Raw genomic sequence first — 27,837 nt, 5'->3', positions numbered from 1 at the left:
AGAAAACGCCCAGTTAGAATTACCAACATTATTTCTATTGGCTAAATGCCACAATACTGGGAGCAGGAATGTATCAGGGATTTATTTATTTACATCTCCAAAATTTTCTTGGCATTTGGTGGCGATGCCTTTAAACTGTTTGGGTCAAATGTTTTGGGTTTCGTTCCATAAGCTTCGCACAATAGTTGGCAGGAATTTTGGCCCATTTCTCCTGACAGAACTGGAGGAACTGGGTTAGATTTGTAGGCCAAGTCGCTCACACAAACACCTTTTCAGATCTACCCACAAATTCTCTGAGATCTGGACTTTGTGATGGCCAAACATTGATTTTGTTGCCCTTTAGCCACTTGGTAACCACTTTAGCATTGCTTAGGGTTATTGGAAAGCCCATTTTGACATCTGATGATGTCCAAGATGTCTGGATGATGTCTGGGTCATCATCCAGACATCCATCTGGATGATGTCTGTTGGAGACATGCATCAGTTCTTTACCCCAATATTCTGGCCAAAACATTTTAAATTTCTGAAGTCCCAAAGTGTACACATCAGTCAGAAACAATTTAGGTGTTGTGATGATGAAAATTAGCAACAATACTAAGGTTAGCTAAAATGTAGCATGTGGAGTATCACTATCAGGTTGACCAATATTGACTTACTCCATTCAGTATTATAAACATGGCTATTATTGGAAGAATTAGCTGAAATGCTTATTTTAGTTATCAGGCTAGCATTAGCATGAATGCTTTCACCAGCATGTTATAACTGACTCCATAAAAATGCTTGCAAGCTCCACAAAATGGCTCATATAAAAATTTTTTGTGATTAGAGGCTAGAAAGTTTGGTAGCTATGGAGTAACTAATAAGTAATGCCATTTATGTTTTTGCAAGGTGGGTTGAGAGCAGAGAAAAAGTGAAAAAAAGCATGTTATTACGCCGTTTAGCTAAGAAAGCTAACAGTTAGCGCACTTTAACGAGACATATAAAGTTTAAACCCCGAGGGCTTTTCTATTTTTACAAGCTTGGATAATAAGTTTAGTAGCTACGATTAGCCCAGCGCTAACCTCAATCTTTTATTTTAGCACTTTATATTATCGCTAACACTAACCATGTCTATTAAAATCCTTAATTTTGGATTAATTCTGTCTTTTTTTAGTGGACGGATATTTCCTCAGAGACATTAAGGCAGTAGTAAATGGCTGTGAAGACCACTGGGCCCTTCGGGACAGGATCTCCATCCCAAGCCTTTCCCAGATGACTGTATGTGTGAATATTCGCGTGGTTGTCCCTGGACCCTGGGTGGCCTTTTCTTACAGCTCAGTCCGGACACCAAACCCCAATTTAGCTCTTGAAGGGGACGACAAAACAATTTATGGATGGTTACTGCAAGTCCAGCACCGGTTTCCGTTCAAGATGTCCCCAATGGAGTGGCACAGGGTGTGTCTAAGGAGGGACGTACGGAGAAATATCTTCAGCCTGGAGGTAACACTGAGTAAAATAAGATTAGACTCTGAGTTTTTATTTTTATTTTGAAAGTTACCATGCATAACATTTTTACTCACCCAGTATGAGTTCTCCCTGCTTGTTCCTCTTGATCGTTAGCATAACTTGCTACAGCTTGTCAAAAAAGCAGAAACTCAAAAAAACAAACAAACTAAAACTAAAACAATGACTCAAGGAACTATATGGTCTCTATTGATTAAGACTGAAACATAAAAGAGGGGGGAAAAAATAAGTAAAAAGCTGAAACGTCTTGCTTCATGTGATGCTAGTGTTAGCACAGCTAGCTGCGAAAGCTAGCTTGACACGTAGGAGTATAAAACTAGTACTCTTGTAGTAAAATAAGATTATATGCTTTAAAAAATGATGAAATCCTGTTCTTTAACCCATTTTGGTTTGAGGTAGATCTATGTGCGCTTGTGTTTTATTCTTTTGTAATTAGAATAAAACAATAATTAATTGTGGAGGGAAAATATCAAATATGTGCTGAAGTTTTCCTCATTGCAAAACTTGTCAATGAAATTATACCAACAATGACAAATTGCGTGCCAACAGTAACACTTGTCACTATCGTTTACTCTTGCTGCTATATAATATGGGCGGTATAAAACCAGGACACAATGAAATAAGGAGACTGTACATACAAGCACACTTGAGGTGGAACTGAACCTACGTAGACAGTGACCTACAAATCTGGTGATTACATTACAGTCTTTACATATTATTATTCACTAAAACCTGCAGCTTTGTTTCAATATATTCACTAATAAACTACTAAGACTAACAATTTAATTCACATTTTAAAAAGTATTTCGTTTTACATAATGCTTTTTAAGGCTGCTTTTGTAGTATTAATATTTTTGATGAAAAATAGTGAAAAAGCAGCCACCTGGAGTACTATTGATCAATACCACTATCAAATAACAATGTACTATATTTGAAAGCAACAATGAAACAATAAAGATCTTGAAACTGTATTTTTACAGTATTTTTGGTCCAGTATTTCTTAGTAAACTTGAAATAAGAGAAAACTAGCTTACATGTAACTTCTAAGCAAGATATATGACTGTATTTTAAGTCAATAATTCCTTAATATTGATTAAAAATTACTAGTTCTATTGGCAGATTATTTGATTTACAACTTGGGAGAAATATCCTGTTAAAAGTGAAATAATCATTGTTAATAACAAAAAAGTAGATTTTAAGCAATATTAATAAATTATTGATTTAAAACAAGCTCATATTTCGTACTGAAACGTTATTTTTAAGTTAGTCTTATTTCAAGTGCACCAAGTTATTTGCACTAGAAACTAGGCCAAAAGATTTTGTGTTTTTGCTGTGTTTGCTAACAAACTGAATGCTAACAACTGGTGAAACAAGTGTTTGAGTAATTGGCAAAAAAGTAAGACTTTATAAAAGGTCAAAAGACAAATTAGCTCTACAGTTTTAGCTTGGCAGGCTAACTAGCTTAAACCTCTGCATTATTACATCCAACCTAGCTGCTAGCTTACAGGTGCTAACAAGTTGAGCACAAATATGTGGGAAGACATGTGGCTTACTATATTTCAACTTTACATAATACTAAAATGTGTTTGCAGCTCAATCCACTGTAGCATTTAGCTCTGGTAAATTTGATAAACAAATTTGTCACCAAAGCAAAAGTAACATGGATTTATCGTGCTACAACATCAACCTGATCTTGCAGGAAAAACTTATAGAAGAGCATAATTTTGAGGTGTAACAAATCCTGGTGCCATGGAAATATTTCATTTCACACACTTTCCTTTTTAAAGTAATATGTAAGGGATACCAGTCAATAACTGGAGGACTTTCATTTTAAATTTTACTGCTTTGAAGATTCAAACATTGAATCTTTAGCAACAATTAGCTATCAAAACATTTAGGGGCTCATCTGGTAAAAAGTTCTCTAAAATAAGTTTGAGAGTGGCCTAAAACGGTTCCTCCATTATCCAAATAATTTAAAGAAATCCTGGTATGTTCTTGTTTAGATCTTATATCAACAGATTTTGATAGAAAGGTGGATAATCTTTTGCAAGATAACAGTTTCTGTCTTTTTTCCAAAGGTTTTGGGGGATTCATGGAAAGAAACTAAAACCATCCAATAGTTATATTTTATCATATTGACAAAAACGATATGTACAGTGGCCCAGAAGGGTAAACAAAGTGCAAAATTCATAACAGCAACAGTCACAACGCAACAACAAAAAGCCAGAAAGGAAGTTATGCTAGCATAATTTCCACTTTAGTATAGTTGTGGCTTGTGTTGTTGTGTTATTAAGTTACAGAAGTTAAGCTAGCAAGTTTATCATAACTTCTCTTTTAGCATAATTTCCATTTTAGCATTACTGTACTTCCATTTAAGCTTTTGTTGTTGTGCTCTGGCCTTTTCAATTAAATTCAGCTAAGCTTATTTAATCACGTCATCTCAAGATACTTTAGGAAACAAATCGTCATTACAGTTCAATAATACATGTTTCAACAAAACATACTTATGATGTTTTGTATATGTATATCCCGCACTTCCCGCATCTGCGCCCTCTGTCCCCCGCACTTTTTTTAAACTGTTTAATCCTAACATTAACTGTTTAATGTTGCTAACATGTCGTAACGTGTTTTTCCGAGCCGCCTTTAAACACATCATGAGCCCTAAAATGTGCGACGGAGCTGCGCAGGTGTGTGTTAGAATCATGGCAGCAATATTATCAAAAGGCAAAGAAAATTTCACCGTTTTCTCCCTCAAACTAACTGTTGATAGTTGATTAATGCCGTTGGATGCAGGTAATATTAGCTAAATGATGACTAGCTAATGCCGATATCACGTTAAGCTTGCTAGCATGAATAGGCTACTGTTAGCACCAAAGTGGGTAGTACTCGTTACATTTACTTGAGTAACTTTTTGGGAAAAAATGTACTTATAAGAGTAGCTTTAGTGCTTTTTTACTTGAGTAATTCTTCTCTTCCTTGAGTAGATTTATTTGTAGACTTCAGAGATGGGATGAGCTAATGTTCATTTAATTTTAGCACAGTAATATTGAATAATTTCTATTGATAATAGCATTTTTCTGAAGATCAAACCTTTAGCTGTGAGGAGCTACCAACTGTGTCTGTCTAAATGCTCCAGGTTGATCACGTCATGGTAGCAGAGAGGACGGTCATCGCTCAGGCCATCCCTCCGTCTGGTTCCCTGTGGCTGGGCTGCCATCAGAGAAACCGGTCACCTGGAGGTGCCGTGGGAAAGGTGGAGCTGTACCTTTTCCGCATGTGGGCAGACCTGGGTGAACACAGGTCCTGCGAGGACGGAACTGTGACTGGCTGGGATGGAGACCACTGGGATGTTACCAGTCCCAACGCCAAAGAAACGGACCATTCTCTTCCATGTGGTGAGAAGAACAGGCATATTTATTAACTTTCACATGCATGACAGATTCTTTTTACTAATGTTTGAACTGCATTTGTAACTGAAAGCAGGATATTTTTCAGATTAACTCATCTTACATGAATGCAACTGATGTTCCAGTTTAAATAAGGCATTCATGTAGGGAACATTTAATTTAGCTACAGCTAAGTTCTTCGTCTTTCTTCTAATCCCGTTCAAACTTTAAGATTTTAAAATAAAAAATAAATACCGTATCAAAATTATAGAATATTAAAACATACCAAATAACACAAAATATAAGGCTCAGTTGATTTATTACAATAACTAAACTCATGTTTTTAGTTTCAGATGTAAAAGCAGCAACTTCAAATCTACGTTTTTTTAAACAAACACCAAATACATTGTTAATTATTAAATGAAAAACAAAACAAACATTTCGTAAAGTATGCATAAACACAATAAGTGTTAGCTAAACATGACAATTAAAATAAGCTAGTAGCTAGTAGAAAACAGTGCTAGCTAATTTGGAGTTAGCTAATTTTGAGGAAAGAAAGGACAAAAATAACAGATGCAACTAAAACTGTATTAATTTAATATTAATAATTGACCTCACTTTTTATCTTAAGTTACCAAGCAGAATACTTTTACTAACCCAGCATGAGTTATCTCTGTTTGTTCCTCTTTATATGCTATTGTTAGCATGTTAGCGTGGTACAGCTGGTTAGAAAAGCAGAAACTTAAAAGAGTAATTTCAGTAAAAGTACAAGTAACTCCTGGAACTGTGTATGGTCTCTTTACTGGTAAAGATTGTGGAAAAATAAGTAACAGCTGAAACTTCAGTTGATGCACTACCTAGTGACAGCGCTCAGCTTAGCTAGCTGCTAAAGGTAGCCTGACAATTAGGAGTTTAAAACACCAACAGCTGAAACTGAATGTATCACTCTTTTATTTCACCAAGTCCCCAACACAATACTGCAATCACTTTCACTCTTTGGTTTCATTTGTTCTTCAAAAGGCGGATTACTGACAACAACAAAGTCCCGTTGAGTTTCTCTACAGTGCTGCGTTTTATCCTTGGGGTTTTACAGAAAGTACTGCATGCAAACCCTCAACTAACGTATTTACCTTCTTCTCTAAGTCCTTAGCGGTGCATGTTTTTAGAGCATGTTGAATGTTGCATGTCTGTTTGTTTTGTAGACCACAAGAGATTGAGACGAGATGCAAATCCAAGCAATGCTACAGCTAGTAGTGTGGATTCAGGTGACTTTTTTGTTTATGTTTTGTAATGATGCATCTTGAATTTTCACATTTTGTCACGTTACAACCATTGTTTGTGATAAACTAACACAAACAAGTGTGGAAGTAAAATGATGTTTCTTTCAACAATTTTTCTCTCCTTGGTTTCATATTGGTTAAATTTGTGAAGTTTATATTAGCAGTTGATGTTTTAGCATGCTAGTTCTTTAATTAAAGTGTGGCATTCTTCCATATTTACGCTGATATGGATGAACGCCACACTTTTAAGATTTGAAATCAGGGATCTTTCACCTCCTTTCTTCCAATTGTGAACCAGTTTAATTACTGGCTCACACTTTTTTGCTGGATTACTCTTGCAAAAAATGTGTATTTGTGAATAAAGTAAAGTTAGAACATTTGTGTTTATCCCTGCATCAATGTAAAGTTAAGTATTCATATTTAACTTTACATTTATTTAAGAAATCATGACATAACAGGGAAATATTAAATAATAGAAGTGGATAACAGTATTTAAGTGCAAAGCAGCAGAAATAAAGACAATATCTTGTGTTTCAGTCATTACCAGTGAAGCAGGAAGCAGTCGAGTGTTTCCCGCAGGTAAGACTCACCTTTACACATTACATACTTATGCTTTCACACAATTCTTCACACTAATCTTTCACTTAAAGTTGTTTAATTTTCTCTGTCTCTCATTTGACCTGCAAAAAGTCATGAGTGTGCAGTAAAATCTGCACTAATTCGAGTGCATGCTACCTAACCTGCAGTCTGAAACCTGAACTACAGGTTCCATCATAAAGCTGTTTAGTTTTATTGAGTAGTTTACAGCCGTTCGTACAGTCAGTTGTTCAGAAAGTTTGTGAACAAGAGCTTGTTCATTCAGAAAAGGAAGTCTACTTTAATTGGTAACTAGCTTTCTGTGGAATATGTTAAAAATAAATGTTTGGACTCAGTCCCGGAGCAGCAGCTACTGCAGCAGCAGCTACTGCAGCAGCAGCTACTGCAGCAGCAGCTACTGCAGCAGCAGCTACTGCAGCAGCAGCGTTGTATAAAAGGAAGTTAACTGGATACTTTGAAGAGTCATTTACAAAAATATGAAATTGTAAGTGAAAAATGGTGAAGGAAATCAATTAGGCTGTTTTTCTGTGTTTTTCACTTTCATATTGTCAATATTTAATGACAATATAAAAAAAAATGTTATTTTCTGAAAAAACATTATTTACATGTTTGTTACAAGTATCCTCCTTCTACCAGTGATGACTAGAAACAACCAATCAGAGCCAAGAGGCGGATTTTAGCGCTGACAATCATGACCATGTACAGCTTCCTGTCAGTAGAGTTATTCCTGTAACTGAGTTATTTCTCCACCATTAGCACATTTAACAGCGCGTTCACGTGGTTGATTTATAGCACTAAGACCCGCCTCTTGGCTCTGATTGGTTGTTTTTGCGCATTTCGTCAGACTGCAATAGCAGGTCAGGGAGGAGGTGGAGGAAATTGATTTTTTTTACAGATTATCTGTCTCAGCATGGTGACAGTTTCAACAAATATATACTTTTTTTTAAGTTTCATTTGTGGTAACTTCTATAATGTCTGGACATCATCCTAATGACTCCGTAGATCAAGAAAATTAATTTAGAAGGCAAAAATGTTATTGTTAGCAACAAAATAATTTACTTACACACCAAACTATGACACATTTTATTCACATGTTATGTGGGACCAACACAAAGCAGCGTATACTTGTGATTCTGCAGAACCTGCAGCTTTTGTAAACATGATGTAAAATATATAAGGGATGGTTCTGGTATCGGATTATTGACGGGAGGAGACCTGTGTCTTCTGTCCTACCAAGCAGTAACACAGGATTCACTGCCTGAGGATAACAACGCTTTACAAACAATAGTTCATGTTATAAGAAACTAATTTGTCATTTTTTATTTTGTCATCTTCAGAAAGGAGACTTTCTTTTGTGATTTACAGCGGAGGTGGTCATTGTTTTCCAGCAAAGACCCACTTTGACCACCAAATAGCAACAGTTTTCACTATTCAGCACAGGAAGTGGCAGCAGACGGATGTAGCAACGAAACGCCGCAGAAAATTTCCAGAAGCCACAAAGAATGTTTTTTTTCCTGTGTGGGGAACAAACATGTTGTCTGCTGCACTATTCTGAAAGAAGAGCACAGAAATTACAGCTAAAACCTAAAATATACTAGCTGTTTCTTTACATTTACAAACTAATGTTAGCATAGCTGCAAAGCTAGCTGCTACAGGAAGTGAGAACAGGAAGAAGTTTCTTCACCTACAGATTTCTTAAATATTTGAACAGTTTTTAATATCAGACAAAGATAAATGGAGAAAATAAAAGAGAAAACTGTGTTAGCGCTACTGCAGAATTTACAAAGAAAAAAACCGTTAACTTTTACATATCAGAAATTTTCTACAAAAAAAGTATGAATTTAAAATGTTGGAAATTTTCTAGAAAATATCTGAGATTAATCACAAAATATCAGAGGTTTTTTTTAATCTAATGCAATGTCGTAATAATCCCTTTCAAGTTTTGGATCTACAATAAATATCTACTTTATTTGCTTGATATTATGTTGTTGTTTTTTTTTTTTGTCCTGCGACTAATTTTTAGTCGACAATTTTCGGCAAAAAGTCTGGACACTTTTTGCCAGACTTTTAGGTGATGCGTCATGGTGGGCATGTGGGCCCGGGGCACCAAACACGCTAGGACCGCCACTGCTGCTGCAACGTCCATCAAATTAAAGTTGCACACAGTCACACAGTTTGACTGATTTGTTTTATTTCAGAGACCGGTTCCTCAGACATCACGTCTCCAGCAGCAGTGAGGACCACAACACCTGATAAAAGTCCAGCCAATCAGGTCGCACTAAGCACCAGCGTTCATCCAATCACAGCTCTGCCTGCAGAACGAAGTACAACTGCAGGATTATTCACATCAGGTTGGTTTACATTCAGCGAATATTCAGCGCGTAAATACGAAAGCAAGTGAGTTTTTCATGTAAAGAACAAAATGTTTTCATTTATTGTCTTTCAGGAACTCTAGTCACCTGCAACATCAGTCAATTATGTTCCAACAAAAGTAAGAATCACTCACTTTTGTCCAATCTCTTCCTTTTAAATGAACATTTTTGCAGCTCTGTGTGTTTTTTGTCCTTTAGATGCTTACTACTGGATTCCCATGAGTGTGAAATCTGAGCAAAGCAATAAAACCGAACAGGACCTCAGTAATCTGGTGAGAAGGAAAACGTCATGCACGTGTCGATGGGTTTCTGAAGCGCTGAATCTCACATTTAATTCCTGTAAATGACACTTTCCCATAAACTGGGCTCACCAGAACCAAATCAGCAGCACATTCCTGCTCTGCTAGGAGCTTAGCGGCAATCTTACCCAACAGCTGCTGACATTTACCGCTCTGCTCCTCCTTTTCTGTAAAAAAAACTGAAAAAAATACAAATAAAATTAATTTACCTTTTATTTCAGTGCATTTACTTAGTGGAAGGAAAAATATACCTGTTGCTATAACGTTGTACAACTTTAATTTTGCTGATGTGACAGAACCTCTGGTGACTTTTTGTCAAATATATTTGAACTTCTGCGATTGTAGGAGAATAAATAAATGATGACACATTAAAAGTGTCATTATTTCCCAAGTTACACTTCACAGCAGCCGTAAACATTCATAACAGACGTTATTCTCACCCCTTCAAATAAAATGCTACGTTCCTCTAAGGTGCCTTAAGTTCGATGATCTCAGTGCTGATTACTAACCAGCTTCGCTTCAAGCTGCTCAGTAAATTAGTCTTATGTTGGGGTTTGAGGTTGAAGCAAAGCCAAATGTTAAAAAGAAGAAATATGGAATAATTTGCAATGAAAAAAACTTGGAAATGTTCCTTTAATGCTTCTTGGTATTAGAGAGCAAGAGTTCCTACTAATTGTTTTATCTATTTATAGCTCAGTTTATAAAAATCAGTTGTTCTTTACTTGTTTATGATGCTCAACTGATAGTTTATTAGGAAACCTGAGTGGTTTTATTAAGAGACGTTAAAATTTAAAGTTAATTTCTGTTTCAAACCCTTTTGAAACGGGTCAAAGTTCCCTAAATCCGCTGGTCACAGCAGGTTTCAGACAAAGTTTCAAGACAAAACCACCAAATTTAGGACAAAAATACAAAGATGTGATGGCATGCAGCGGTCTGAAGCAAAACCAAACACTGCAGGCTTCAGATTGTTTGTCTTTATTCAGCTTCATGATTCAATAAAGAAGAAAAATGTTCTCAATAAAAACATTTCCTCTCGATTGGATCACAGCTTTCAGGAATGAGGAACAAACCTGCAGCGAGCCAGGCAGCTCAGCACGCCGACCTTTTGTGTTTTTGCAGATGTTTTGCCTTTAGCTGCAGAAATACAGCAATAAATGACGAAAGAAACACAATTTAATTACACAACAACCTTAAACGTCCTGGTTTACAGTTTCAGCTGCAGATGGAAACCAACTCCATTTATCTTTCACTCAGGTGTCAGAAGCTTTTGATTGTAAAAACACCAGCAATGAGGGAGGATTCGGCCACTTCTGTAAAGCTAACGGACAACTTCAGGTGAGATTTCTCCCCAAACATAGCAACACGTCTCTACTTTTCACTGCTGCAAACCAGAAAATGTCGTCATTTCAGGTCATGGAAGTGACTTGCAGAGCAAAAGCTGCTGCCACTGAAAGGTAACGATGAGTCCGTTTAGGTGTCTGAAAATACGCCGGTAAGTGTTTCCCCGTAATGGTTTGGATGCATTTTGTTTTGCAGCCAGACGTTGTGCAACGTGCTGCTGCTCCTCAGCCATGCGGTGTCGCCGTGCGACCTGCAGCACGTGCTGCAGCGCGCCAGAGGGGCGCTGCAGGCAAACATCACCGGGAACGTGGAGAGAGTCGGTGAGTCTGACAGAGATTTTAAATGTTTCAAACGTGTTACAGGAACATGACTGGAAAATAAGTCTATTAAATTTATTTCTGCAGGACATTTCATCAACAAGGCAGTTCAGAGTGATTTATATCATAAAAACACAAAAATAAAAACATGATGCAGCTGCCAATTAAGAAACGAGTAACAAAAATTAAATCAAAACCCCTCAAATATATTGATTAATGTTTCATTTATTACGGTTCAAAATCAGCTAAACAAGTTTGTTTTTAACTTTGATTTAAAGGAACTCAGTGTTTCAGCAGTTCTGCAGTTTTTGGGAAGTTTGTTCCAGATTTGTGATGCATAGAAGGCTGACTTTGTAACCGTCTTTATGTGGCTCTGAAGGTTCAGATCATAAATACAAATAATACAATAAATTATTACAAATATTGTTGAGAAAACATGAGTACAATTACTTATTTTCCACTTTCTCTTTCCTTATTTAATTTTAAAACCTCCATGAGGTTATAAGTTTTTAAACACTTGTAAAAAATGACAGATGAGTTGGGATTTCCTGCGGTAGTGAAGGCAGCACAACAGCTTCTTCCTAAGGCATTTAGGAGAATTCAAACACCTTTTATCAAGGATGCAACTTCTAAACTTCTGATCATTTATGTCTGGACTGCAAAAACACAAAATATTACCAAGCAGTTTTGGTTTAGTTTCTACTGCAAATATCTTTGTACACTTAAAACAAGAGAAAACTAAGTTACAGATAACTTTTCAGCAAGAACAAATAGCTTGTTTTATGTCAACAATTCCTTAATATTGATGTTTTTCATCAATATTAATGTATATGTTAATGTAACCTGGACTTTTGGTCCAGGTTACATTGTTTCACTTATAACATAACTATATTTTGCTGTAAAGTTACTTTTAAGGTAGTTTTCTCTTATTTCAACTGTACTAAAATATTTGCACTAGAAACTAAACCGAAGACACTTGGAAAGGTTTTGTGTTTTTGCAGTCTGTGGAGGCTCCACAACAGACGCCAAACTCCTGCAGCGGTTTGTGTCATTTATTCTGCCGTGTTGCCAGAACAAATCGACTGCTGCCGCTGATGTTTCCAGCTGTGTGACCAAAATAAAGCAAAGTTTGATCGTTTGAGTCACAAAACTGTTCATATGTTGGAGCAGCAGGACTTCACTGTAAATTAGTTCCTAAGCTTGAATTGCAACAGAGAACAGTTCTGGAAGTTTCTCCAACAGTTTGTGAAATGAAATGCAGCGTTTGGCACACACTTCCCCAAATTAACATTTAGCTTTTGTTCTGCGAACATGAAACATTATGCATGCATGCAAACTGGACATGGAAACACATCCACCTTTATGTAAACACTAGCTCTATAACTTTACACACAAACATTCAACTCATTCAGTAGCAAATGTGAGTAAGATCAAACTCAGTCTGGTCCAAATCTGTGAGAAAATTGATTAAGATAATAGAAAAATGAAAGATTTTGCTGTTTTTCTTCCACATCAGGAAGAACGCTCTGTGAGGACGGGTTGCCCTCTAGTGGTGACTTTGTGCGCTGCACGTCCACGTCGTCTCTGGATGAAATCTGCAGGTCGAACAGGACCTCTGACATCTCCTGGTGAGCAGCCACTCCAGTTTCACTTGGTTTGATTAATTCAGTCTCTGTGTTTCACACGTTTCTCCTCCAGTTCTGTCTTAGAGACAAACTCTGTGGAGGCTCCACAACAGACGCCAAACTCCTGCAGCGGTTTGTGTCATTTATTCTGCCGTGTTGCCAGAACAAATCGACTGCTGCCGCTGATGTTTCTCATCAAGGTTTTTCTGCTTCTCAGGGACGGTGCCTCGTTTCTGCAACTGCTCTGCTTTCTGTGAAACTGAGAGTAAGACAAGAGAAATATCTTTAATCCTGGTTTTTGTTTTGTTAGAGAAGTTAAAATCAACGTTGGGCGTCGTTTTGTGTTTATTCCTGTGGTTTTTATTTTTGGTTTACTAAGGAATCAAACTTTCAGGTATAAATTCTCCATAGTTCAGTCACTACATTCTCAGGTTGTTCCCAGGTTATTCAGGATAAATTATGAAACAATATAGCAACAGTTCTGATGGTTCATTATTTGAGCTTTTAAGATGCTAATTGGTTACACATCATAGAAAAGTACAAATCAGAGGGAATATTTGTCCAAACAACGCTTCACTTTTTGAAAACAGCAGCAAGAATCCTCTAGATTTCCTACAGCATGACCTAAAAATCTGCAGCAAAATTTTGAAAACAATGTTGGATTTTCCTCCAGTTATTGACTACTGGTGTTGGTACAACAGTGTAATAAAACCATTGCAGATTAAAGTGGAACATTTTCAACTTTTGGAACTAAGTAATTTCCATGTTTTTCCAGAAAAAAAAATTTCTAGCAATATTTTGACATTTCAAACTTAGAAATTTTTTCTAGAAAATTTCTGAGATGAATCTCAGAATTTCTGAGGAAATGTTCGACTTTTCAGACTTAGAAATTTCAGTTTTTTTCTGGAAAGTGTATGACATTAATCTCGAATTGTCTGTTTTTTCTAGCACTCTTTCCACTTTTCAGACCTAGAAATTTCCATGTTTTTCCAGAAAATTTGTGACACCAATCTCAACATTTCCAAACTTTTTTTTTTTTTTTTGACTTTTCAGACTCAGAATTTTCCAAGTTTTTTCTAGAAGATTTCTGAGACGAATTGACTTTTCACACTTACAATTTTTTATTTTTCGTGGAAATTTTTTGACACAAACCTCAAAATTTCAGGTTTTTTTCTAGCGTTTTCCTCTTGTGAAACTCCTAGAGTTTTCCTAGAGAATTTCTGAGTTTTTTTGGTGAAATTTTACTCATTTTTTCCTGCCTACAAAGGCCCCAATATGCCAATATAATGTTATTTATGATTATTTATGAATTTATGATCATAAGGTGAGAATGTGAACCAGGCATTATGCATCTCTCATCCCTCTTTCTGTTTTCAGGGCAGCTTTATGCTATAAAAATCAAAATCACCAGTAATATGACAGTTATCCACCTCAGAGACTTGGTATGTAAAGTTATTGTACTTTCATTATTCGTTCCATTAAATATCCTCTGAAACTGACTTTCTGCTCGTTTGATAGTTGTTAAAATCTAACATCCTCTCAGTGTGCACACCGAACTTACAGTAAGTGACAACTTTTAACTCTACAAATTAAATAACTTGCTCTGAATTGTTCACCAGATTAAGTTTTTATAATTATTGAATGTTTAACCTGTTTGACCAGAACATCCATTATTAATTATATAACGTGGTTAACAGCTAAATATACAAACTACTGTTTGTTTCAGGGGGGAAAACTGTTCAGACATCGTAACAAAACACACGGTAAATTTTACTGCAAATAATCTTAAATTACACATCTACAAGGTGAAAAATATCATACTATATGTGTTTGTTTTTATCCAGGGCACTCATCTGGAATGTTACGGGGAAATTAATCGGAGGTAAACATTTGCTTTTCTTTTAAAGACATGTTCGATATTTTATGCAATTTTTATGCAATTAAAAAAAAAACCTAATATCAATGAAAATTTAATTTACTTTATTAACTCAATTCTTAATTCAAGTGAATATATTGATTATTTACACTGAAAGATATTTTAAGCTGTTATTTACATTAATTTCTTCTTACAGCTAAAGAAAACATTTTAACTTAAAATATTATGTCAGAATAATGTAATATATTTTAATACAGAATTGTGTGGCTTAATGAAAATTATGCTTAATGTATTCTTGAAGGTTGTTGTTTTTAAAAGGTAATTTAAATCTGAAAAAGACTCTAATTTATTGACTTTTATCCACAATATGCCGCTTTTTTACTTTTTAGCCTACTTCATGTTGTCAAATAATTTTTTTTATGCTTGTGTTTTGTAAGTTATGATTTTCCCAGGAGAAAATTAAATTTTCATAAAAGTACAGATTGTTTTTTTCCTGGTATAAATGAAATAATCATCCATTGAGGTAATCTTTGTCATATAAAATATATTCAACGATATTAAACATTAAAGTGAGATTAAAAACTGGACAGATTTTAAATGCACTGAATACCTGACATGGGAATGTTAATCAGAGCTTATGATCGTCTCTTCCCGGTTTCCCAGGTTCTACAGCTGCATGGTGGTGCTGGAAATGTCCGGACCCGTCAACAGCTGCTCCCTCAGTAAACTTGTGAAACTCCTCATTGACAAGGAAGAGTTCATAACGACCGACGGCTCACTGTCTCGAATGAGTTGGTGCCTTTACTGTGTTCACATGCATACAAAAACAATAATATATGAACGTGTGTTTATATATTTATTGATGAAACTCTCTGTTGCCCCAGTGGTGTGTGGTGGCGCTCCGGATTTGTCTGGTCCCGCCCTGTTGGCGTCCAACCTGAAGTGGAGTAAAGCTGACCTGCTTCCCTCTGACGTTTGTCAGCCTGGCTCCACTCTGATAAAATGGTTTGTATTTACACAAAACTCCAGATAAAAACTATAGAAAATGGTTTGTTTTCTTAATTTGGACCAATTCTGGACAAAGTTTTTTCATTTCATTGAGTTTAAGTTTCCCGTCTTTGAGATAACTAGAGAGAAGAAATATTATTTCCACCATTTAAAAGCACCAGAAACAAGTTAAATTCACTGTTAATAAACTCAGTTTTTACTTTTAGACTTCACTTATAGTCTCGTAGAGGTGCAACACAGGATGTAACAGTACATCCAGCTAACAAGAGTAATACATTTTAATGTTTGCTAGATTTTGTTACGGCCCTACATTCTGCATAATGCTGCCATTTCAATACGTACCATTAAAAGTAGGAGTGCACCGATTGCAGTTTTCTGGCCGATCTCCAATTACCGATCTTTAAAAAGCCTGACCTGCTGATTCCAATTTTGGCCAATGTCAGTTTTTTTTTTTGTCTTAAATTTTGCTAAGTACAATAAGAAAGTGGCTGAGTTGGTAACAGTGGGGTGACCATTGTTAACTGAAAAAGTACAGAAGAGGGCAGTGGTGGATTTTTAAGCCTTTGCTGAGGCAGATTAGATCAGCTTCACATGTAAGTATTGGCCGATCTCCCAAAATTAAGGAAATTGGTGCCAATAAATCGATGCACTCCTAATTAACACTTCCTGTCTTGTTTTGCAATTATCCTAAATAAGCAAAGCTAGCTGATGAAATCCCACCAAGTTGTCTCTTAACTTCTGTTTTTTCTGTCTGCAGTGAAGCTAATGAGACTCTTGCTGTTCTCCTGGCGGACAGTTGCCCTCCAGTTCCTCAAACAACAAGCCCAACTCAGACTAACAGCCTCACTTCACCAACATCTGTGACCCACACGACTGCAAACGCTGAGCAAAAACAGCTGACATGGTCTCCAAACACAAGTTTCACTCCACCAAACAACTCAACAATGCACAACTTAACGTCAGCTGCAGAATCTTCCAAGAATGCCACGGTCCACTCCGAAATATCAACCAATCAAACAGTGTTTACTACAGCTAGTTTGAGTGAAACAAAAAACTACAATGGATCTACAACTGGACCAATCCACAAGCAGACAACAGCAACTACAACAAGCCTCGTTACATCCACTAAAACTACAACAAAGTCGCCCCCCAGTTATGCACCTGTACCTTCAACCAGTGTCCTACAATCCAATGAAACAAGAACTTATAGTGCAACTTCATCCACTAAAACTACAACAAAGTCACCCCCCAGTTATGTACCTTCAACTAGTGTCCTACCATCCAACGAAACAAGAACTTATGGTACAACTACATCCACTAAAACTACAACTGAACTGCATCCCAGCTATGCAACTGTACCTTCAACTAGTGTCCTACCATCCAGTGAAACAAGAACTTATAGTGCAACTTCATCCACTAAAACTGCAACAAAGTCGCCCCCCAGTTATGTACCTTCAACCAGTGTCTTCACTTCCAATGAAACAAGAACTTATGGTGCAACTTCATCCACTAAAACTACAACAAAGTCGCCCCCCAGTTATGTACCTTCAACCAGTCTCCTACCATCCAATGAAACAAGAACTTATGGTACAATTTCATCCACTAAAACTACAACTGAATCACACCCAAGTTATGCAACTGTACCTTCAACCAGTTTCCTACCATCCAGTGAAACAAAAACTTACGACACATCTACTGTTACACCCTCCACCAGTCGCTTAGCAGTGTCCAACGTAACTACACTGAATGTCTTTACAAGCAGTGGAGCAAAAAACAATGATGGAAATACAGCAAACAATGAAAGTACCAAAAGCAACATAGCAGCAAATACTACAAGTAACACCAGTCCTCCATCTTTGACAAACATACAAAATGTAACATCTCCAACCCATCCTCCAGTAAAACTGGAAAATGTAACTACAGAGACTAACACTCTTTTAACAGCTGTTGTTTCAGATTACACAAAGCCATATGCAACACCTAGCAATGATCAAACAACTGCCTACAATGCTAGAACACCCGACAGAGCAGAACATCATGTAGCAACTCCTAGCAACAATAGCACTATAATTCATTATGATACAACACCCAGCAAGAAATACACAACAGAGCTCAAACTCACAAACCCCAACAACACAACAGACGATAGCACTATAACATCCAGCAACAGTCACACAACTGAAAACATCAACCACACAACAGACTCTAATGCAACAGCACCAGGCAACAACTACACAGCAGAGTTCAATGCCACAAAACACAACAATCAGACAGCAATCCAGAATGCTACAACACCAACCAACCATTACACAACACCCAGCAATTCCACAACACTCACTGACAATCAAGCAACTGTAGATGATTCCACAATACCCAGCAACAATCACACAACACTCTATGCTACTATAAAACCCAACAACAATTACACAACAATCCACAATCCTACAACACCCAGCAACAATAACACAACACCCTCCAATCCTACAAGCAACAATAACACAGCACTCTACAATGCTACAACACTCACTGAGCGTCAAACAACTTTAGACAATCCTACAACACTTGGCAACAATAACACAGAGCTCTATAACACTATAACACCCAGCAACAACCACACAACATTCTACAAAACTACAACACTCACAGATAATCAAACAATTGTCTACAATGCCAGAACACCCAGCAACATTCCCAAAACACCAAACAATAACACAACATTCTATAATGCTACAACACTCGCAGACAATCAAACAGTGGACAATGCCACAACACCCAGCATCAATCACACAACACTCTTTGCCACTATAAAACCCAACAACAATTACACAACAATCCACAATCCTACAACACTCAGCAACAATAACACAGCACTCTACAAAGCTACAACACTCACTGAGCATCAAACAACTTTAGACAATCCTACAACACTCAGCAACAATAACACAGAGCTCTATAACACTATAACACCCAGCAACAACCACACAACATTCTACAAAACTACAACACTCACAGATAATCAAACAGTGGACAATGCCACAACACCCAGCATCAATCACACAACATCGTCCAATCCTACAACAAGCAGTCATAATACAATGTTCTACAATGCTACAACACTCACTGACAATCAAACAACTGTAGACAATTCCACATTATCCAGCAACAATCACACAACCTACAATGCCACAACACCCAGCAACATTCCCACAACATCAAACAATAACACAACATTATATAATGCTACAACACTCACAGACAGTAAAGCAAAAGTAATCAATGTCACAACAACCAGCAACAATAACACTATGTTCTACAGTACTACAACACCCAGCGATAACCACACAACAGTATACAATGCCACAACACCAAGCAAAAATTACACAACACCCTCAAATCCTACAGCAACAAGCAGTAATAACACAACATTCTACAATCCTACAAGCAACAATAACACAACAGTATACAATTCTACAACACCCAGCAACAGTCCCACAACAACCAGCAATAACCACACAACATTCTACAATGCTACAACAAGCAACAATAACACAACACCCGCTAATCCTTCTATAAGCAACAATAACACAACACCCTCCAATCCTACAACAAGCAACAATAACACAACACCCTCCAATCCTTCTATAAGCAACAATAACACAACACCCTCCAAACCTACAACAAGCAACAATAACATAACACCCTCCAATGCTTCTATAAGCAACAATAACACAACACCCGCTAATCCTTCTATAAGCAACAATAACATAACACCCTCCAATGCTTCTATAAGTAACAATAACACAACACCCGCTAATCCTTCTATAAGCAACAATAACATAACACCCTCCAAACCTACAACAACAAGCAACAATAACAAAGCACACTATAATGCTACAACACCCAGTTACTTAATGCAACACAATACAACAACAACTAGCAACATTCATACAACAGTCCAAACATCCAGCAGTAGGTACTTACCAGAAAGCAATGCTACAACAACCAGCAGCAGCTATGTAGCAGATCACCAAGTTACAACCAGAAACAATCATATGACAGCCTACGAAGCTACTCAAGCTAGCATCAATTTGACAACCCTACACAAACCAAACACGTCAAGCAACAATTACACAACACCCTCTAATCCTACAACAAGCAACAATTACACAACACCCTCTAATCCTACAACAAGCAACAATTACACAACAAATCGGAACATGGCAACCATCGGCAGCAATTTTACAAATATGTATGATACCACACCAAATCATGATTTCACAACTGCATCACCCAATAATAACACAACTAGCAAAGCTGTAGCAGTACACAACACAACTAAACGTGATGATTCCAGCTCTTTGTACACTACAACTAAGTCTCCCATCACTTACACAACAGCAACTGAACCTCCTCATAAGGCAACAACTTTATCCTACATGACTACTGCACCAGTTGTAGAACCACAACAGAGCACAACCTCTGCCAAAAGCACAGCAGTTGCAGCAGCTATGACAAAAGTTACCAGTACTACACATCCACACTTTACTGCAGAAAGTAGGACTTCAGTTCCTGACAACAGAAAACCAACAGACCAGACTGAAAACCAGACCACAGTCAGTGCGACTCCCTTGACAACTGTACACAAAAATGACAGCAGCTCCACTGCAGTTGTCACGACTATTGAAGAGAATGAACCATTGAGTTATAACTCAGCGACTCCTGTCATTGCTGCCACTGCAACTCCGTCTACAACCGCTCACAATCCAACAAATAAAATCATAACTACAACTGAAGTGTCTCAGAAAACAACTCTCCCAACCATTAAAACTACAACAAGCACAGTGGCCAGTGAGTAAAGATTATATCTTCTAATTTTTAGTCAGAGTTTCATAGAACAAAAAGAAAACCAACAAGGTTTCTAACTTATTGGGTTGATCTTTGTTTTGTTTTTTGAGGGACTGGAACTACTTTGACAACCACTGTGAAGTCCAGTACAAGTGCAAAAAGTAAGGAGGAACATGCAGATCAGCTGTTGGCTCAAACAGAAGATGTGTCCAAGCTAAACTCTTCTCAGGTGACGCAACTGCCGAACTGAAGTACTGTTACTTTTGTAAAATATGAGAGCATAACTTTATTTATACATATTTCAGGTGTCTAAATTGGTGGATGACCTGGAGGAAATTCTGTCGGGCCCAACTGTGTCTCAATCAGTGGGACAAAACGTCCTTAACGTCATAAACAACCTCATAAATGGTGATCCAGAGGTTCTGTCTGGATCAACAAATAGGTCTGACTGATACACGCCTCAAACACCAACTCACGACTACGGCCATTTCTAATTATAATGTGTTTTTTTTATTTGCTGATGACAGTCTGATTCGTATGGTGGATACTTTGGCTCTGAAGCTGGAATTTGCAGAAGATGTTGGCATCTTGTCCTCAGACTCTCTGGTTCTGGCAGTAAGGAAAGTGGACTGGACCGACTTTCTTGAAACCAGTGTTGAGATTTTCGACATCGATGATGTACAGGTAATCAAAAGACTTGATTATTTTAAACGTCTACATACTGCAAAAAGTATTTTCGCCTAGTTTCTAGTGCAGATATGTTAGTAAGCTTGAAATAAGACAAACTTACAAATAACTTCTTAGTAAGAAATAGAGGCTTTTTAAAAAGTAAATAGTTCCTTAATATTGATGGAAAAGTACTTGTTCCATTGGCAAATAAATTAAATATTGTCTTATTATAAGTGAAATAATCTGCCAGTGTTGCTAGAACTTTTTCATCAGTATTGAGGAACTATTTACGTAAAGCAAGTCTCTATATATTGCTAAAATGTTGTTTTTAAGTTAGTTTGTCTTATTGGAAGTGTACTAAAATATTTGCAATAGAAACTAGACCAAAAATACTCAGTAAGATTTTGTGTTTTTGGATATCACAGCTTACATATATTCCAGTAACCAGCAACGTTGTTACTACTATTGGTGATTTTACTATTGGTTATTAGCCATTTTTATTCGACTCTTTTGGATACAAAATGTGTCTGACACAAGATATTTCTAGCAACATTGAATACCTACTTGCACAGTAGAAGTTTTTAAGTATTGTTTATAGTCTTCTCGTGGTTTCATGTGTTTTATTAGCCTATTGGATAATATCTGTCATTTGGAGGTTGATGAAGGTCCTGATTTACTTTTAGGAGACTCTAGAAAACAGATTGACACTTTCACCAGCAATACTTGACAAACAGACCTGAGTTTGAGACTGAAGACCATTTTGTTAACAGGTACAAAACGGATCCATAAAGAGGTGAAACTGCAGAACTTATGTACAAAACCAGATACGAATAAGCCTGAAGTCCATAAAAACAGTATTTAAATCTAATAATGGTAGAGTTTTAACTGTTTCTAGCTGTTAATTTAAAAATGCTGGTCATTTATGCTAGTATGTGACCCATTTACCAGACGTCCACCAACACTGAGCAGCAAACAGATAAAGTTGGGCCCCATGTCTGAAGATTTACCAGTAACCCCATTTACAAACCAGAGAGCAGCAAAAGACGTCCTTTTCTTTTTACTGTTATTGTGAAGTTAGGAAACTTTGGTTATCCTGGTTTTAATCTTGACCTAACGCTGACCTCATGTCTGCGAGTTGAACCAGTCAGGAACAATGTATGATGCATCAGGTCAATTTTGTATTTTGCTTTTGCCTTTTTTCTCCAGCTTCAACATGTCAGAAGGGTCAAAAGGTCAGCTCCTGCTTTGGGCTCATTGGGCTTGCCCTCCTCCGTGACTTCAGGCCTCAGTCCTGAAGAGAAGCAGCAGGCCAGCAGAGTCCAGTTCACTTTCTACAAAAATAATTCCCTCTTTAAGGTACATTTCTGCTGATAGGCTCACTGGTTTCAAATTTGGTCACCATAAAACCAGATTTCAATATATTTAAATGGAGGTTTTATAGAATAGACCAACACAAAGCAGTGCACAGTTGTTTATATGAAGGAATTAATTTGCATTCAGTGTCACTGAGTCAACAAGTCTTTTCATTTCAAAGCAGCAGCTTCGCACATTTCCAAAGTAAGTCAAGCATGTTTGAGATATTAAAGCAGGAACTTAAAAGTATTTTTAGAGAGGATCTCAAGTATTCTCAGATTTTAACTTCACACATGTTGCCTAAACTCTATGAATACAACATTGAAAGATGCAAAAACGGCTCCAGATTAATTCAATTTGTTTGCAAACACTTCAGTTAATCAGTCAACAAAATATTTTTTTACTCAGTTCAGGATGTGAAAACCTGCTCAGATGTTCAACTTTGAGACATGTTTGATGAAAAAACTGATTTCTTTTTGCAGGACTCCAGTTTAGACGACCAAACGGCTGTCAGTCCAGTTCTCGGGTCCAGTGTGGCCAATCTGTCCATCAGCAACCTGCAGGAGAACGTCACGTTTACCATCACTCACAGCAACTTAACTCAAGTGAGTATTAATGCAGAACATACTCAGATAAAGCCTTCAACATAGAATTTAAAGGAAAACCAGAAGTAACATCAACGTAAGCTCACAACACACTTCTTTTTCCTGTTTTAATATCTTTCTTTCTGTTGCAGAATAATGTCACATCATGCGTCTTCTGGAATTTCACAAAGAAAAGTGAGGACAAACATTCAGGTCTGTTAGCAGCTTTAGGAAACTGACATTGACTCAACTTTTTTTTTGTTTCAGACGGTTTGGGGGGCTGGGATGATACCGGCTGCTCCGTCGTCAGCGCCACTCCTGAATACACAACCTGCAGCTGCAACCATCTCACCTCCTTTGCCATCCTGCTGGTATTTCTAAACATTTCTCCTTTTACTAAGTAATACAACGGTGTGGCCTAAATACGTCTGATTATTTTGTGTCCGTTTGGGCTTTAAACAGGATTTATCCAGAGAGGGAATATCTGACCCTCAGCAGGCAAAGATTTTGACTTTCTTCACCTACATTGGATGTGGAATATCTGCGGTTTTTCTAGCCGTCACCCTGATAACACACATGTTATTTGAGTAAGAACACTACACTGCAAAAACACAAAATCTTACCAAGGATTTTTGGTTAAAAAAAAAAAACAAATCATGTTCTATTTATTATCACAAAAAATATTTTATTTTTTTTATTTTTACATACTAAATAAACAAAATAAGCACACAGTACAGTGAAATACACAAAGTAGTCAGATATCTGTAGCTCTTTCCACGTTTGCCAGATTAAAAACAAAACATACACTTACATTTTCCATTTTAAAATTTTAATTGTATCTTAATTGTATCACCAATGTTGATTTTAAATGTGGATCTGCGTCAACTGTCTGAACTGGCTAACTAATTTTAGGCTGTGAATGCTGTAGGTCTTTGCTAGCATTGTGAGCTACCATGCTAGCAAAAACCAACATAATTCTGATACCTTTTATGCTAAAATCATTTTAGCTAATTTGAGCTTTTACATTGTTTTTTTTTTTTTTGTACGGCATGTAGTATCCTTTTTGTAGTCACTGTGTTAGTGCTAGCCTACATAGCTTACTTTTTTAGCTTAGCCTTGGCTTTTTAGCTAATTTTCACTTTTACATGGGTTTTTTTGACTCCGATTGTAGTATGTTACTGAAGGTTAGCATGCTAGTGCTATCCTTGGTGCTAGCGTTACTTTTTAATTTGGCTTTTTAGTTAATTTTAACTTTTTGTGAGTTTTTTCACTCTGCATGGATTATGTTACTTTAGGCCAACATGCAAGTGTCAGCCTAGATGCAATCATTAGTATTTTAGCTAGTTTTAGCTTTTTAGCTTCTTTTGCTTCTAATTTAGCTTTGTAAGCACTGTTCTGCACTAATTTCTAATACTGTTTCGGTGGGATGTTTGCATTTTCACCAAAAACATTCAGTAAATACCATCCGCACTGCATTTTCTGCAAAAATGCAAATTTTCTAGTTTTGAACTTAGACTCAAGGGCCGCCCAAAATAGTTCCAATGGCTGCAAATGGCCCCTGGGCCTCACTTTGGACACCCCTGTTCTAGTGCAAACACTTGAATAAGACAAACTAACTTACAAGTAAATGTTCAGGAAGATATATAAACTTCTTATGTCACTCAAGCTACAGACTTCTACATATCCATTGGTTATTTCTGTAAGCAGTAATGATGAATCTCTTTGCAGGAAACTCCTCCGCGATATTCCAGCCAAGATCCTGGTCCAGCTCTGCTTGTCCCTCCTGCTTCTCAACCTGGTCTTTCTGCTGGACGGCTGGCTGTCCAACTACGAAAACGTCAACCTGTGCATCAGCACTGCCTTTTTCCTGCACTACTTCCTGTTGTCCTCATTCACGTGGGCGGGGCTTGAAGCTCTGCACATGTACCTGAGCATCGTGCGCGTGTTCGCGCCCTACCTGAGTAAATACATGCTGAAGTTCTCCCTTATGGGTTGGGGTAAGAAATGCTTAAATTAGGCTCCAAAAGTTAAATATGTTTATTATTAATTGCACTGACAACTATTTTTGTCTAATTACTGTTGCTACCAGGTATTCCTCTCTTTGTGGTGGTCATTATTGTAGCAGTGGACAAAAACAACTACGGTCTGGTTCCGAATGGAAAATACGAAGATGGGACGTCTGATAAGTTGTACGATTTTTATTATTTTTCTTCAGTTTCTCCAACATTCAATCATCTAACAAGCAAAACTATCCCTAAAAATGCAGATGCATTTTCTTGGGAAGATTTATGTTAAGATATTGGTACTGTAAGCAAATTCAAAATAAAGGATCCAGTCTTATGGTCCTACAGACATACAAGTTTTTGCTGCTAAGTTTAATCAGAGTGGCTGATATTCCTTATCCTAAACAACACAGATGAACAAAAAAAAAACTTTGAATCATTACTAGAACCACTACTCAAAACTAAACATAACTTCTTAATATGGAATGTTTTAAAGTGGAACTTTTCTAACCTATTGTAATAACTAGCTGTTATGCTAATGCTAGGCATTTGTAAACAAGAACAGGATTTGCTGTTAATTTTAATTCATTCATTAATTTAATTTAAAGTAGCTGTTATTTAATCAGTATATGGAACATAAACAAGCTCCCCAGTATGAAAGCAGTAACTTTTGGAAGTTACTTTTATTTTGCTTCATTAAGGTATGCTAAAAAGTATGAAGCAAAAGCTACAAGTTGAAATTTGATTTCAGTAAAAAAAATTAGCCGTTTTATAGCTTACTTTAGCAGCTAGTTGTGCTGTAGAGCTTTAGCTAGTTTGCACGATAATTAGAATTCAAATGGTTTCAACTATCTTCAACAATACTTCTTTGCTACTAGAAATGGCGAGATACTTCTTTTTGGGCTAATAGTTAGCTAGCACAAACTTTAACATTTGTATAAAGGTGTCTTTGCTCGTAATCTACATGCAAACACAAAGAATAATGTGTAAATCTTTTGCTTCATTATTTAGAAATTAAGTTTTTGTTGGAATGGTAGCATCACAGCCGACTTTATGTTGTTATGTTTGGCTAGCTTCTCTGCTAGCATACCGTCTTTAACCCACATTAAGCTTGTTTTCATGTGTCTCTCTGCAGCTGCTGGCTGCGTAATGACATCGCCTTTTATGTGGGCGTGGTGGCCTACTTCCTCCTCATTTTTGTCTTGTGCCTGGCGGTCTTCATCGTCGTTATGGTCCAGCTGGCCCGGATCAAGAAACAGAACCCTCACAACCAGTCTCCCAACCGGAGCACCATGACCGACATCAGAAGCATCATCGGCCTTGTCCTGCTGCTCGGCCTCACCTGGGGCTTCGCTCTGTTTGCCTGGGGAGAAGCCAGGCTCGCCTTTTTATACATGTTCACCATATGCAACTCTCTGCTAGGTGAGCGCTAATCAGAGCTAATCCACTCCTTAATGTTAAGCATAATATACATCTTTATCTTTATTTATTTTTTTAAACTGCATTCTAACCGATAAAAATGTCTTGTGTAGGTTTGTTTGTCTTCATTTTCCACTGTGTGGTAAAGGAAAATGTCCGCAGGATGTGGAGGACGTTTCTGTGTTGCGGAAATTGGCGTCTGTCTGAGAACTCAGGTGAGCTGAGTTGTAGTTGTCATCGTCGCCACTAGGTGGCGGTGCCGTTTTGTGAGTAATATTTTGTGCAGGCAGCAGTGCCGATCGGCAGAAGAAGTTGTTGTTCTTAGGTAGTTTTATGGTTTTTATGAGAGTGTAAGTTACAGTCTATTCATGCTTGAGTAGGATAATATGTGTATTTTATTACTTTGGATGGTTTCTGTTTGCTCAGTTTGCCCAGAACAAGCTATGGCTAAGCTAAGTTCTACTCTAAAATGGTGGATTCTATTATGCTTAGTTGCTCTTTTTCACTTTATTTAACTATATTAGTGACTGAAAGATAAGACTGGAGTAATAAGAATAATGTTTTATTTTATTTACCAAATATAGTTACTTTATAAGGACCTAAAAACACACAGAAAGCCTGATTTTGATATAATCATGTATTTTTCCATAGAATGCAGCCGGACTGCCACACACAACAAGTTGTCGGTGGTGGCTACAGCTACGACATCGGCCAACCAACACAGCAACCTTAGCTCCTCCTTCGGCAGCAACGTCACCAGCAGCAGCAGTACGTGTCGCATTGCATTTCCTCTTCCTGTCTGTGCAACAACAACATCCCAAATCAGTGTTTTTCCTCGTTTGCCTCCCATCAGGCTCTGTGTTTTGGGACAGCGGAATATCGGATCACTCCAGCAGCGACATTGTCCTCAATGAGGCTCGCAGGCAGAGCCAGTCTCTGCAAGGCGAACCCTGATGAGAAGAGATTAGTGAGGCTGGAAGCTAATTGTAGATGAAGTCTTTAAAAGGTTGAATGAAGGAGAAATATTTTTCACAGCAGAGGAAGACTGAAAAAAGCCAACTTCTAACGGAAAGCAAGACGTGTCATTATTTCCACAATGAAATTAGATAAAGACAGACAGATGGGTAAATGTTTACTTTTTTAATAATACAGGAAGAAGATTAGCAGAGGTATGGTTTGTTTATGCCTGAAAATTCAAAGTATTTCACTGTTAGAGCTGAGACTCAATTGTTTAAATGCAAGTAAGATGATGATAGATGAGAGTAATAGGAGCCTTTTCGCAGTTTGACTGTCATGATGCTGCTTTGCTGTCAACGAATTTACATAAACATAATAAAACTGTGCCAAACTCGACTACTAA

At 37.2% G+C, this 27,837-nt stretch overlaps 2 protein-coding genes across 3 annotated transcripts in view; both read left to right on the top strand.

Moving 5' to 3' along the window:
* Positions 1–19,112, top strand: part of LOC106963287 (mucin-5AC-like) — a 23,858-nt gene extending 4,746 nt beyond the window's left edge. Inside the window, exons 3-23 of the mRNA XM_015058122.1 lie at positions 1,154–1,479; positions 4,640–4,898; positions 6,092–6,154; positions 6,707–6,748; positions 8,965–9,117; positions 9,213–9,257; positions 9,337–9,410; positions 10,692–10,772; positions 10,848–10,891; positions 10,974–11,098; positions 12,612–12,723; positions 12,794–12,852; positions 12,938–12,985; positions 14,098–14,162; positions 14,239–14,282; positions 14,447–14,483; positions 14,565–14,602; positions 15,260–15,387; positions 15,481–15,601; positions 16,362–18,951; positions 19,086–19,112. Of these exons, the coding sequence (XP_014913608.1) occupies positions 1,154–1,479; positions 4,640–4,898; positions 6,092–6,154; positions 6,707–6,748; positions 8,965–9,117; positions 9,213–9,257; positions 9,337–9,410; positions 10,692–10,772; positions 10,848–10,891; positions 10,974–11,098; positions 12,612–12,723; positions 12,794–12,852; positions 12,938–12,985; positions 14,098–14,162; positions 14,239–14,282; positions 14,447–14,483; positions 14,565–14,602; positions 15,260–15,387; positions 15,481–15,601; positions 16,362–18,951; positions 19,086–19,112 (4,481 nt within the window). The remainder of the gene's footprint in view (positions 1–1,153; positions 1,480–4,639; positions 4,899–6,091; positions 6,155–6,706; positions 6,749–8,964; positions 9,118–9,212; positions 9,258–9,336; positions 9,411–10,691; positions 10,773–10,847; positions 10,892–10,973; positions 11,099–12,611; positions 12,724–12,793; positions 12,853–12,937; positions 12,986–14,097; positions 14,163–14,238; positions 14,283–14,446; positions 14,484–14,564; positions 14,603–15,259; positions 15,388–15,480; positions 15,602–16,361; positions 18,952–19,085) is intronic.
* Positions 18,929–27,837, top strand: LOC106963289 (adhesion G-protein coupled receptor G2-like). Of its 2 annotated transcripts, none has more exons than XM_015058124.1 (16): positions 18,929–19,296; positions 19,441–20,452; positions 20,560–20,678; positions 20,755–20,891; positions 20,977–21,133; positions 22,325–22,474; positions 22,954–23,076; positions 23,208–23,250; positions 23,323–23,426; positions 23,518–23,642; positions 24,784–25,052; positions 25,145–25,244; positions 26,194–26,480; positions 26,591–26,692; positions 27,129–27,245; positions 27,331–27,837. In XM_015058124.1, the coding sequence occupies exons 2-16, from the start codon at positions 19,516–19,518 to the stop codon at positions 27,429–27,431; spliced, it is 2,871 nt and encodes a 956-aa protein (XP_014913610.1). In that variant the 5' UTR covers positions 18,929–19,296; positions 19,441–19,515; the 3' UTR covers positions 27,432–27,837. The 2 variants fall into 2 exon arrangements, with proteins under 2 accessions (XP_014913610.1, XP_014913609.1); XM_015058123.1 differs by lacking the exon at positions 18,929–19,296 and having other exon boundaries at positions 19,441–19,720; positions 19,793–20,452.

This window comes from Poecilia latipinna, unplaced genomic scaffold (assembly GCF_001443285.1).
Source record: "Poecilia latipinna isolate Pla-1442-1.1 unplaced genomic scaffold, P_latipinna-1.0 Scaffold1517, whole genome shotgun sequence".
NCBI classification, from domain to species: domain Eukaryota; kingdom Metazoa; phylum Chordata; class Actinopteri; order Cyprinodontiformes; family Poeciliidae; genus Poecilia; species Poecilia latipinna.
This window is presented reverse-complemented; position numbering and strand designations above follow the sequence as displayed.

What these genes read in the sequence shown, in the direction of transcription:
- LOC106963289 (XM_015058124.1), top strand. Translation starts at nt 19,516, where the DNA reads ATGCAACACAATACAACAACAACTAGCAACATTCATACAACAGTCCAA. An exon ending in CCAAGCTAAACTCTTCTCAG is followed by an intron (nt 20,679 to 20,754) that starts GTGACGCAACTG and finishes TACATATTTCAG; the next exon opens with GTGTCTAAATTGGTGGATGA. An exon ending in GTTCTCCCTTATGGGTTGGG is followed by an intron (nt 25,053 to 25,144) that starts GTAAGAAATGCT and finishes TGTTGCTACCAG; the next exon opens with GTATTCCTCTCTTTGTGGTG.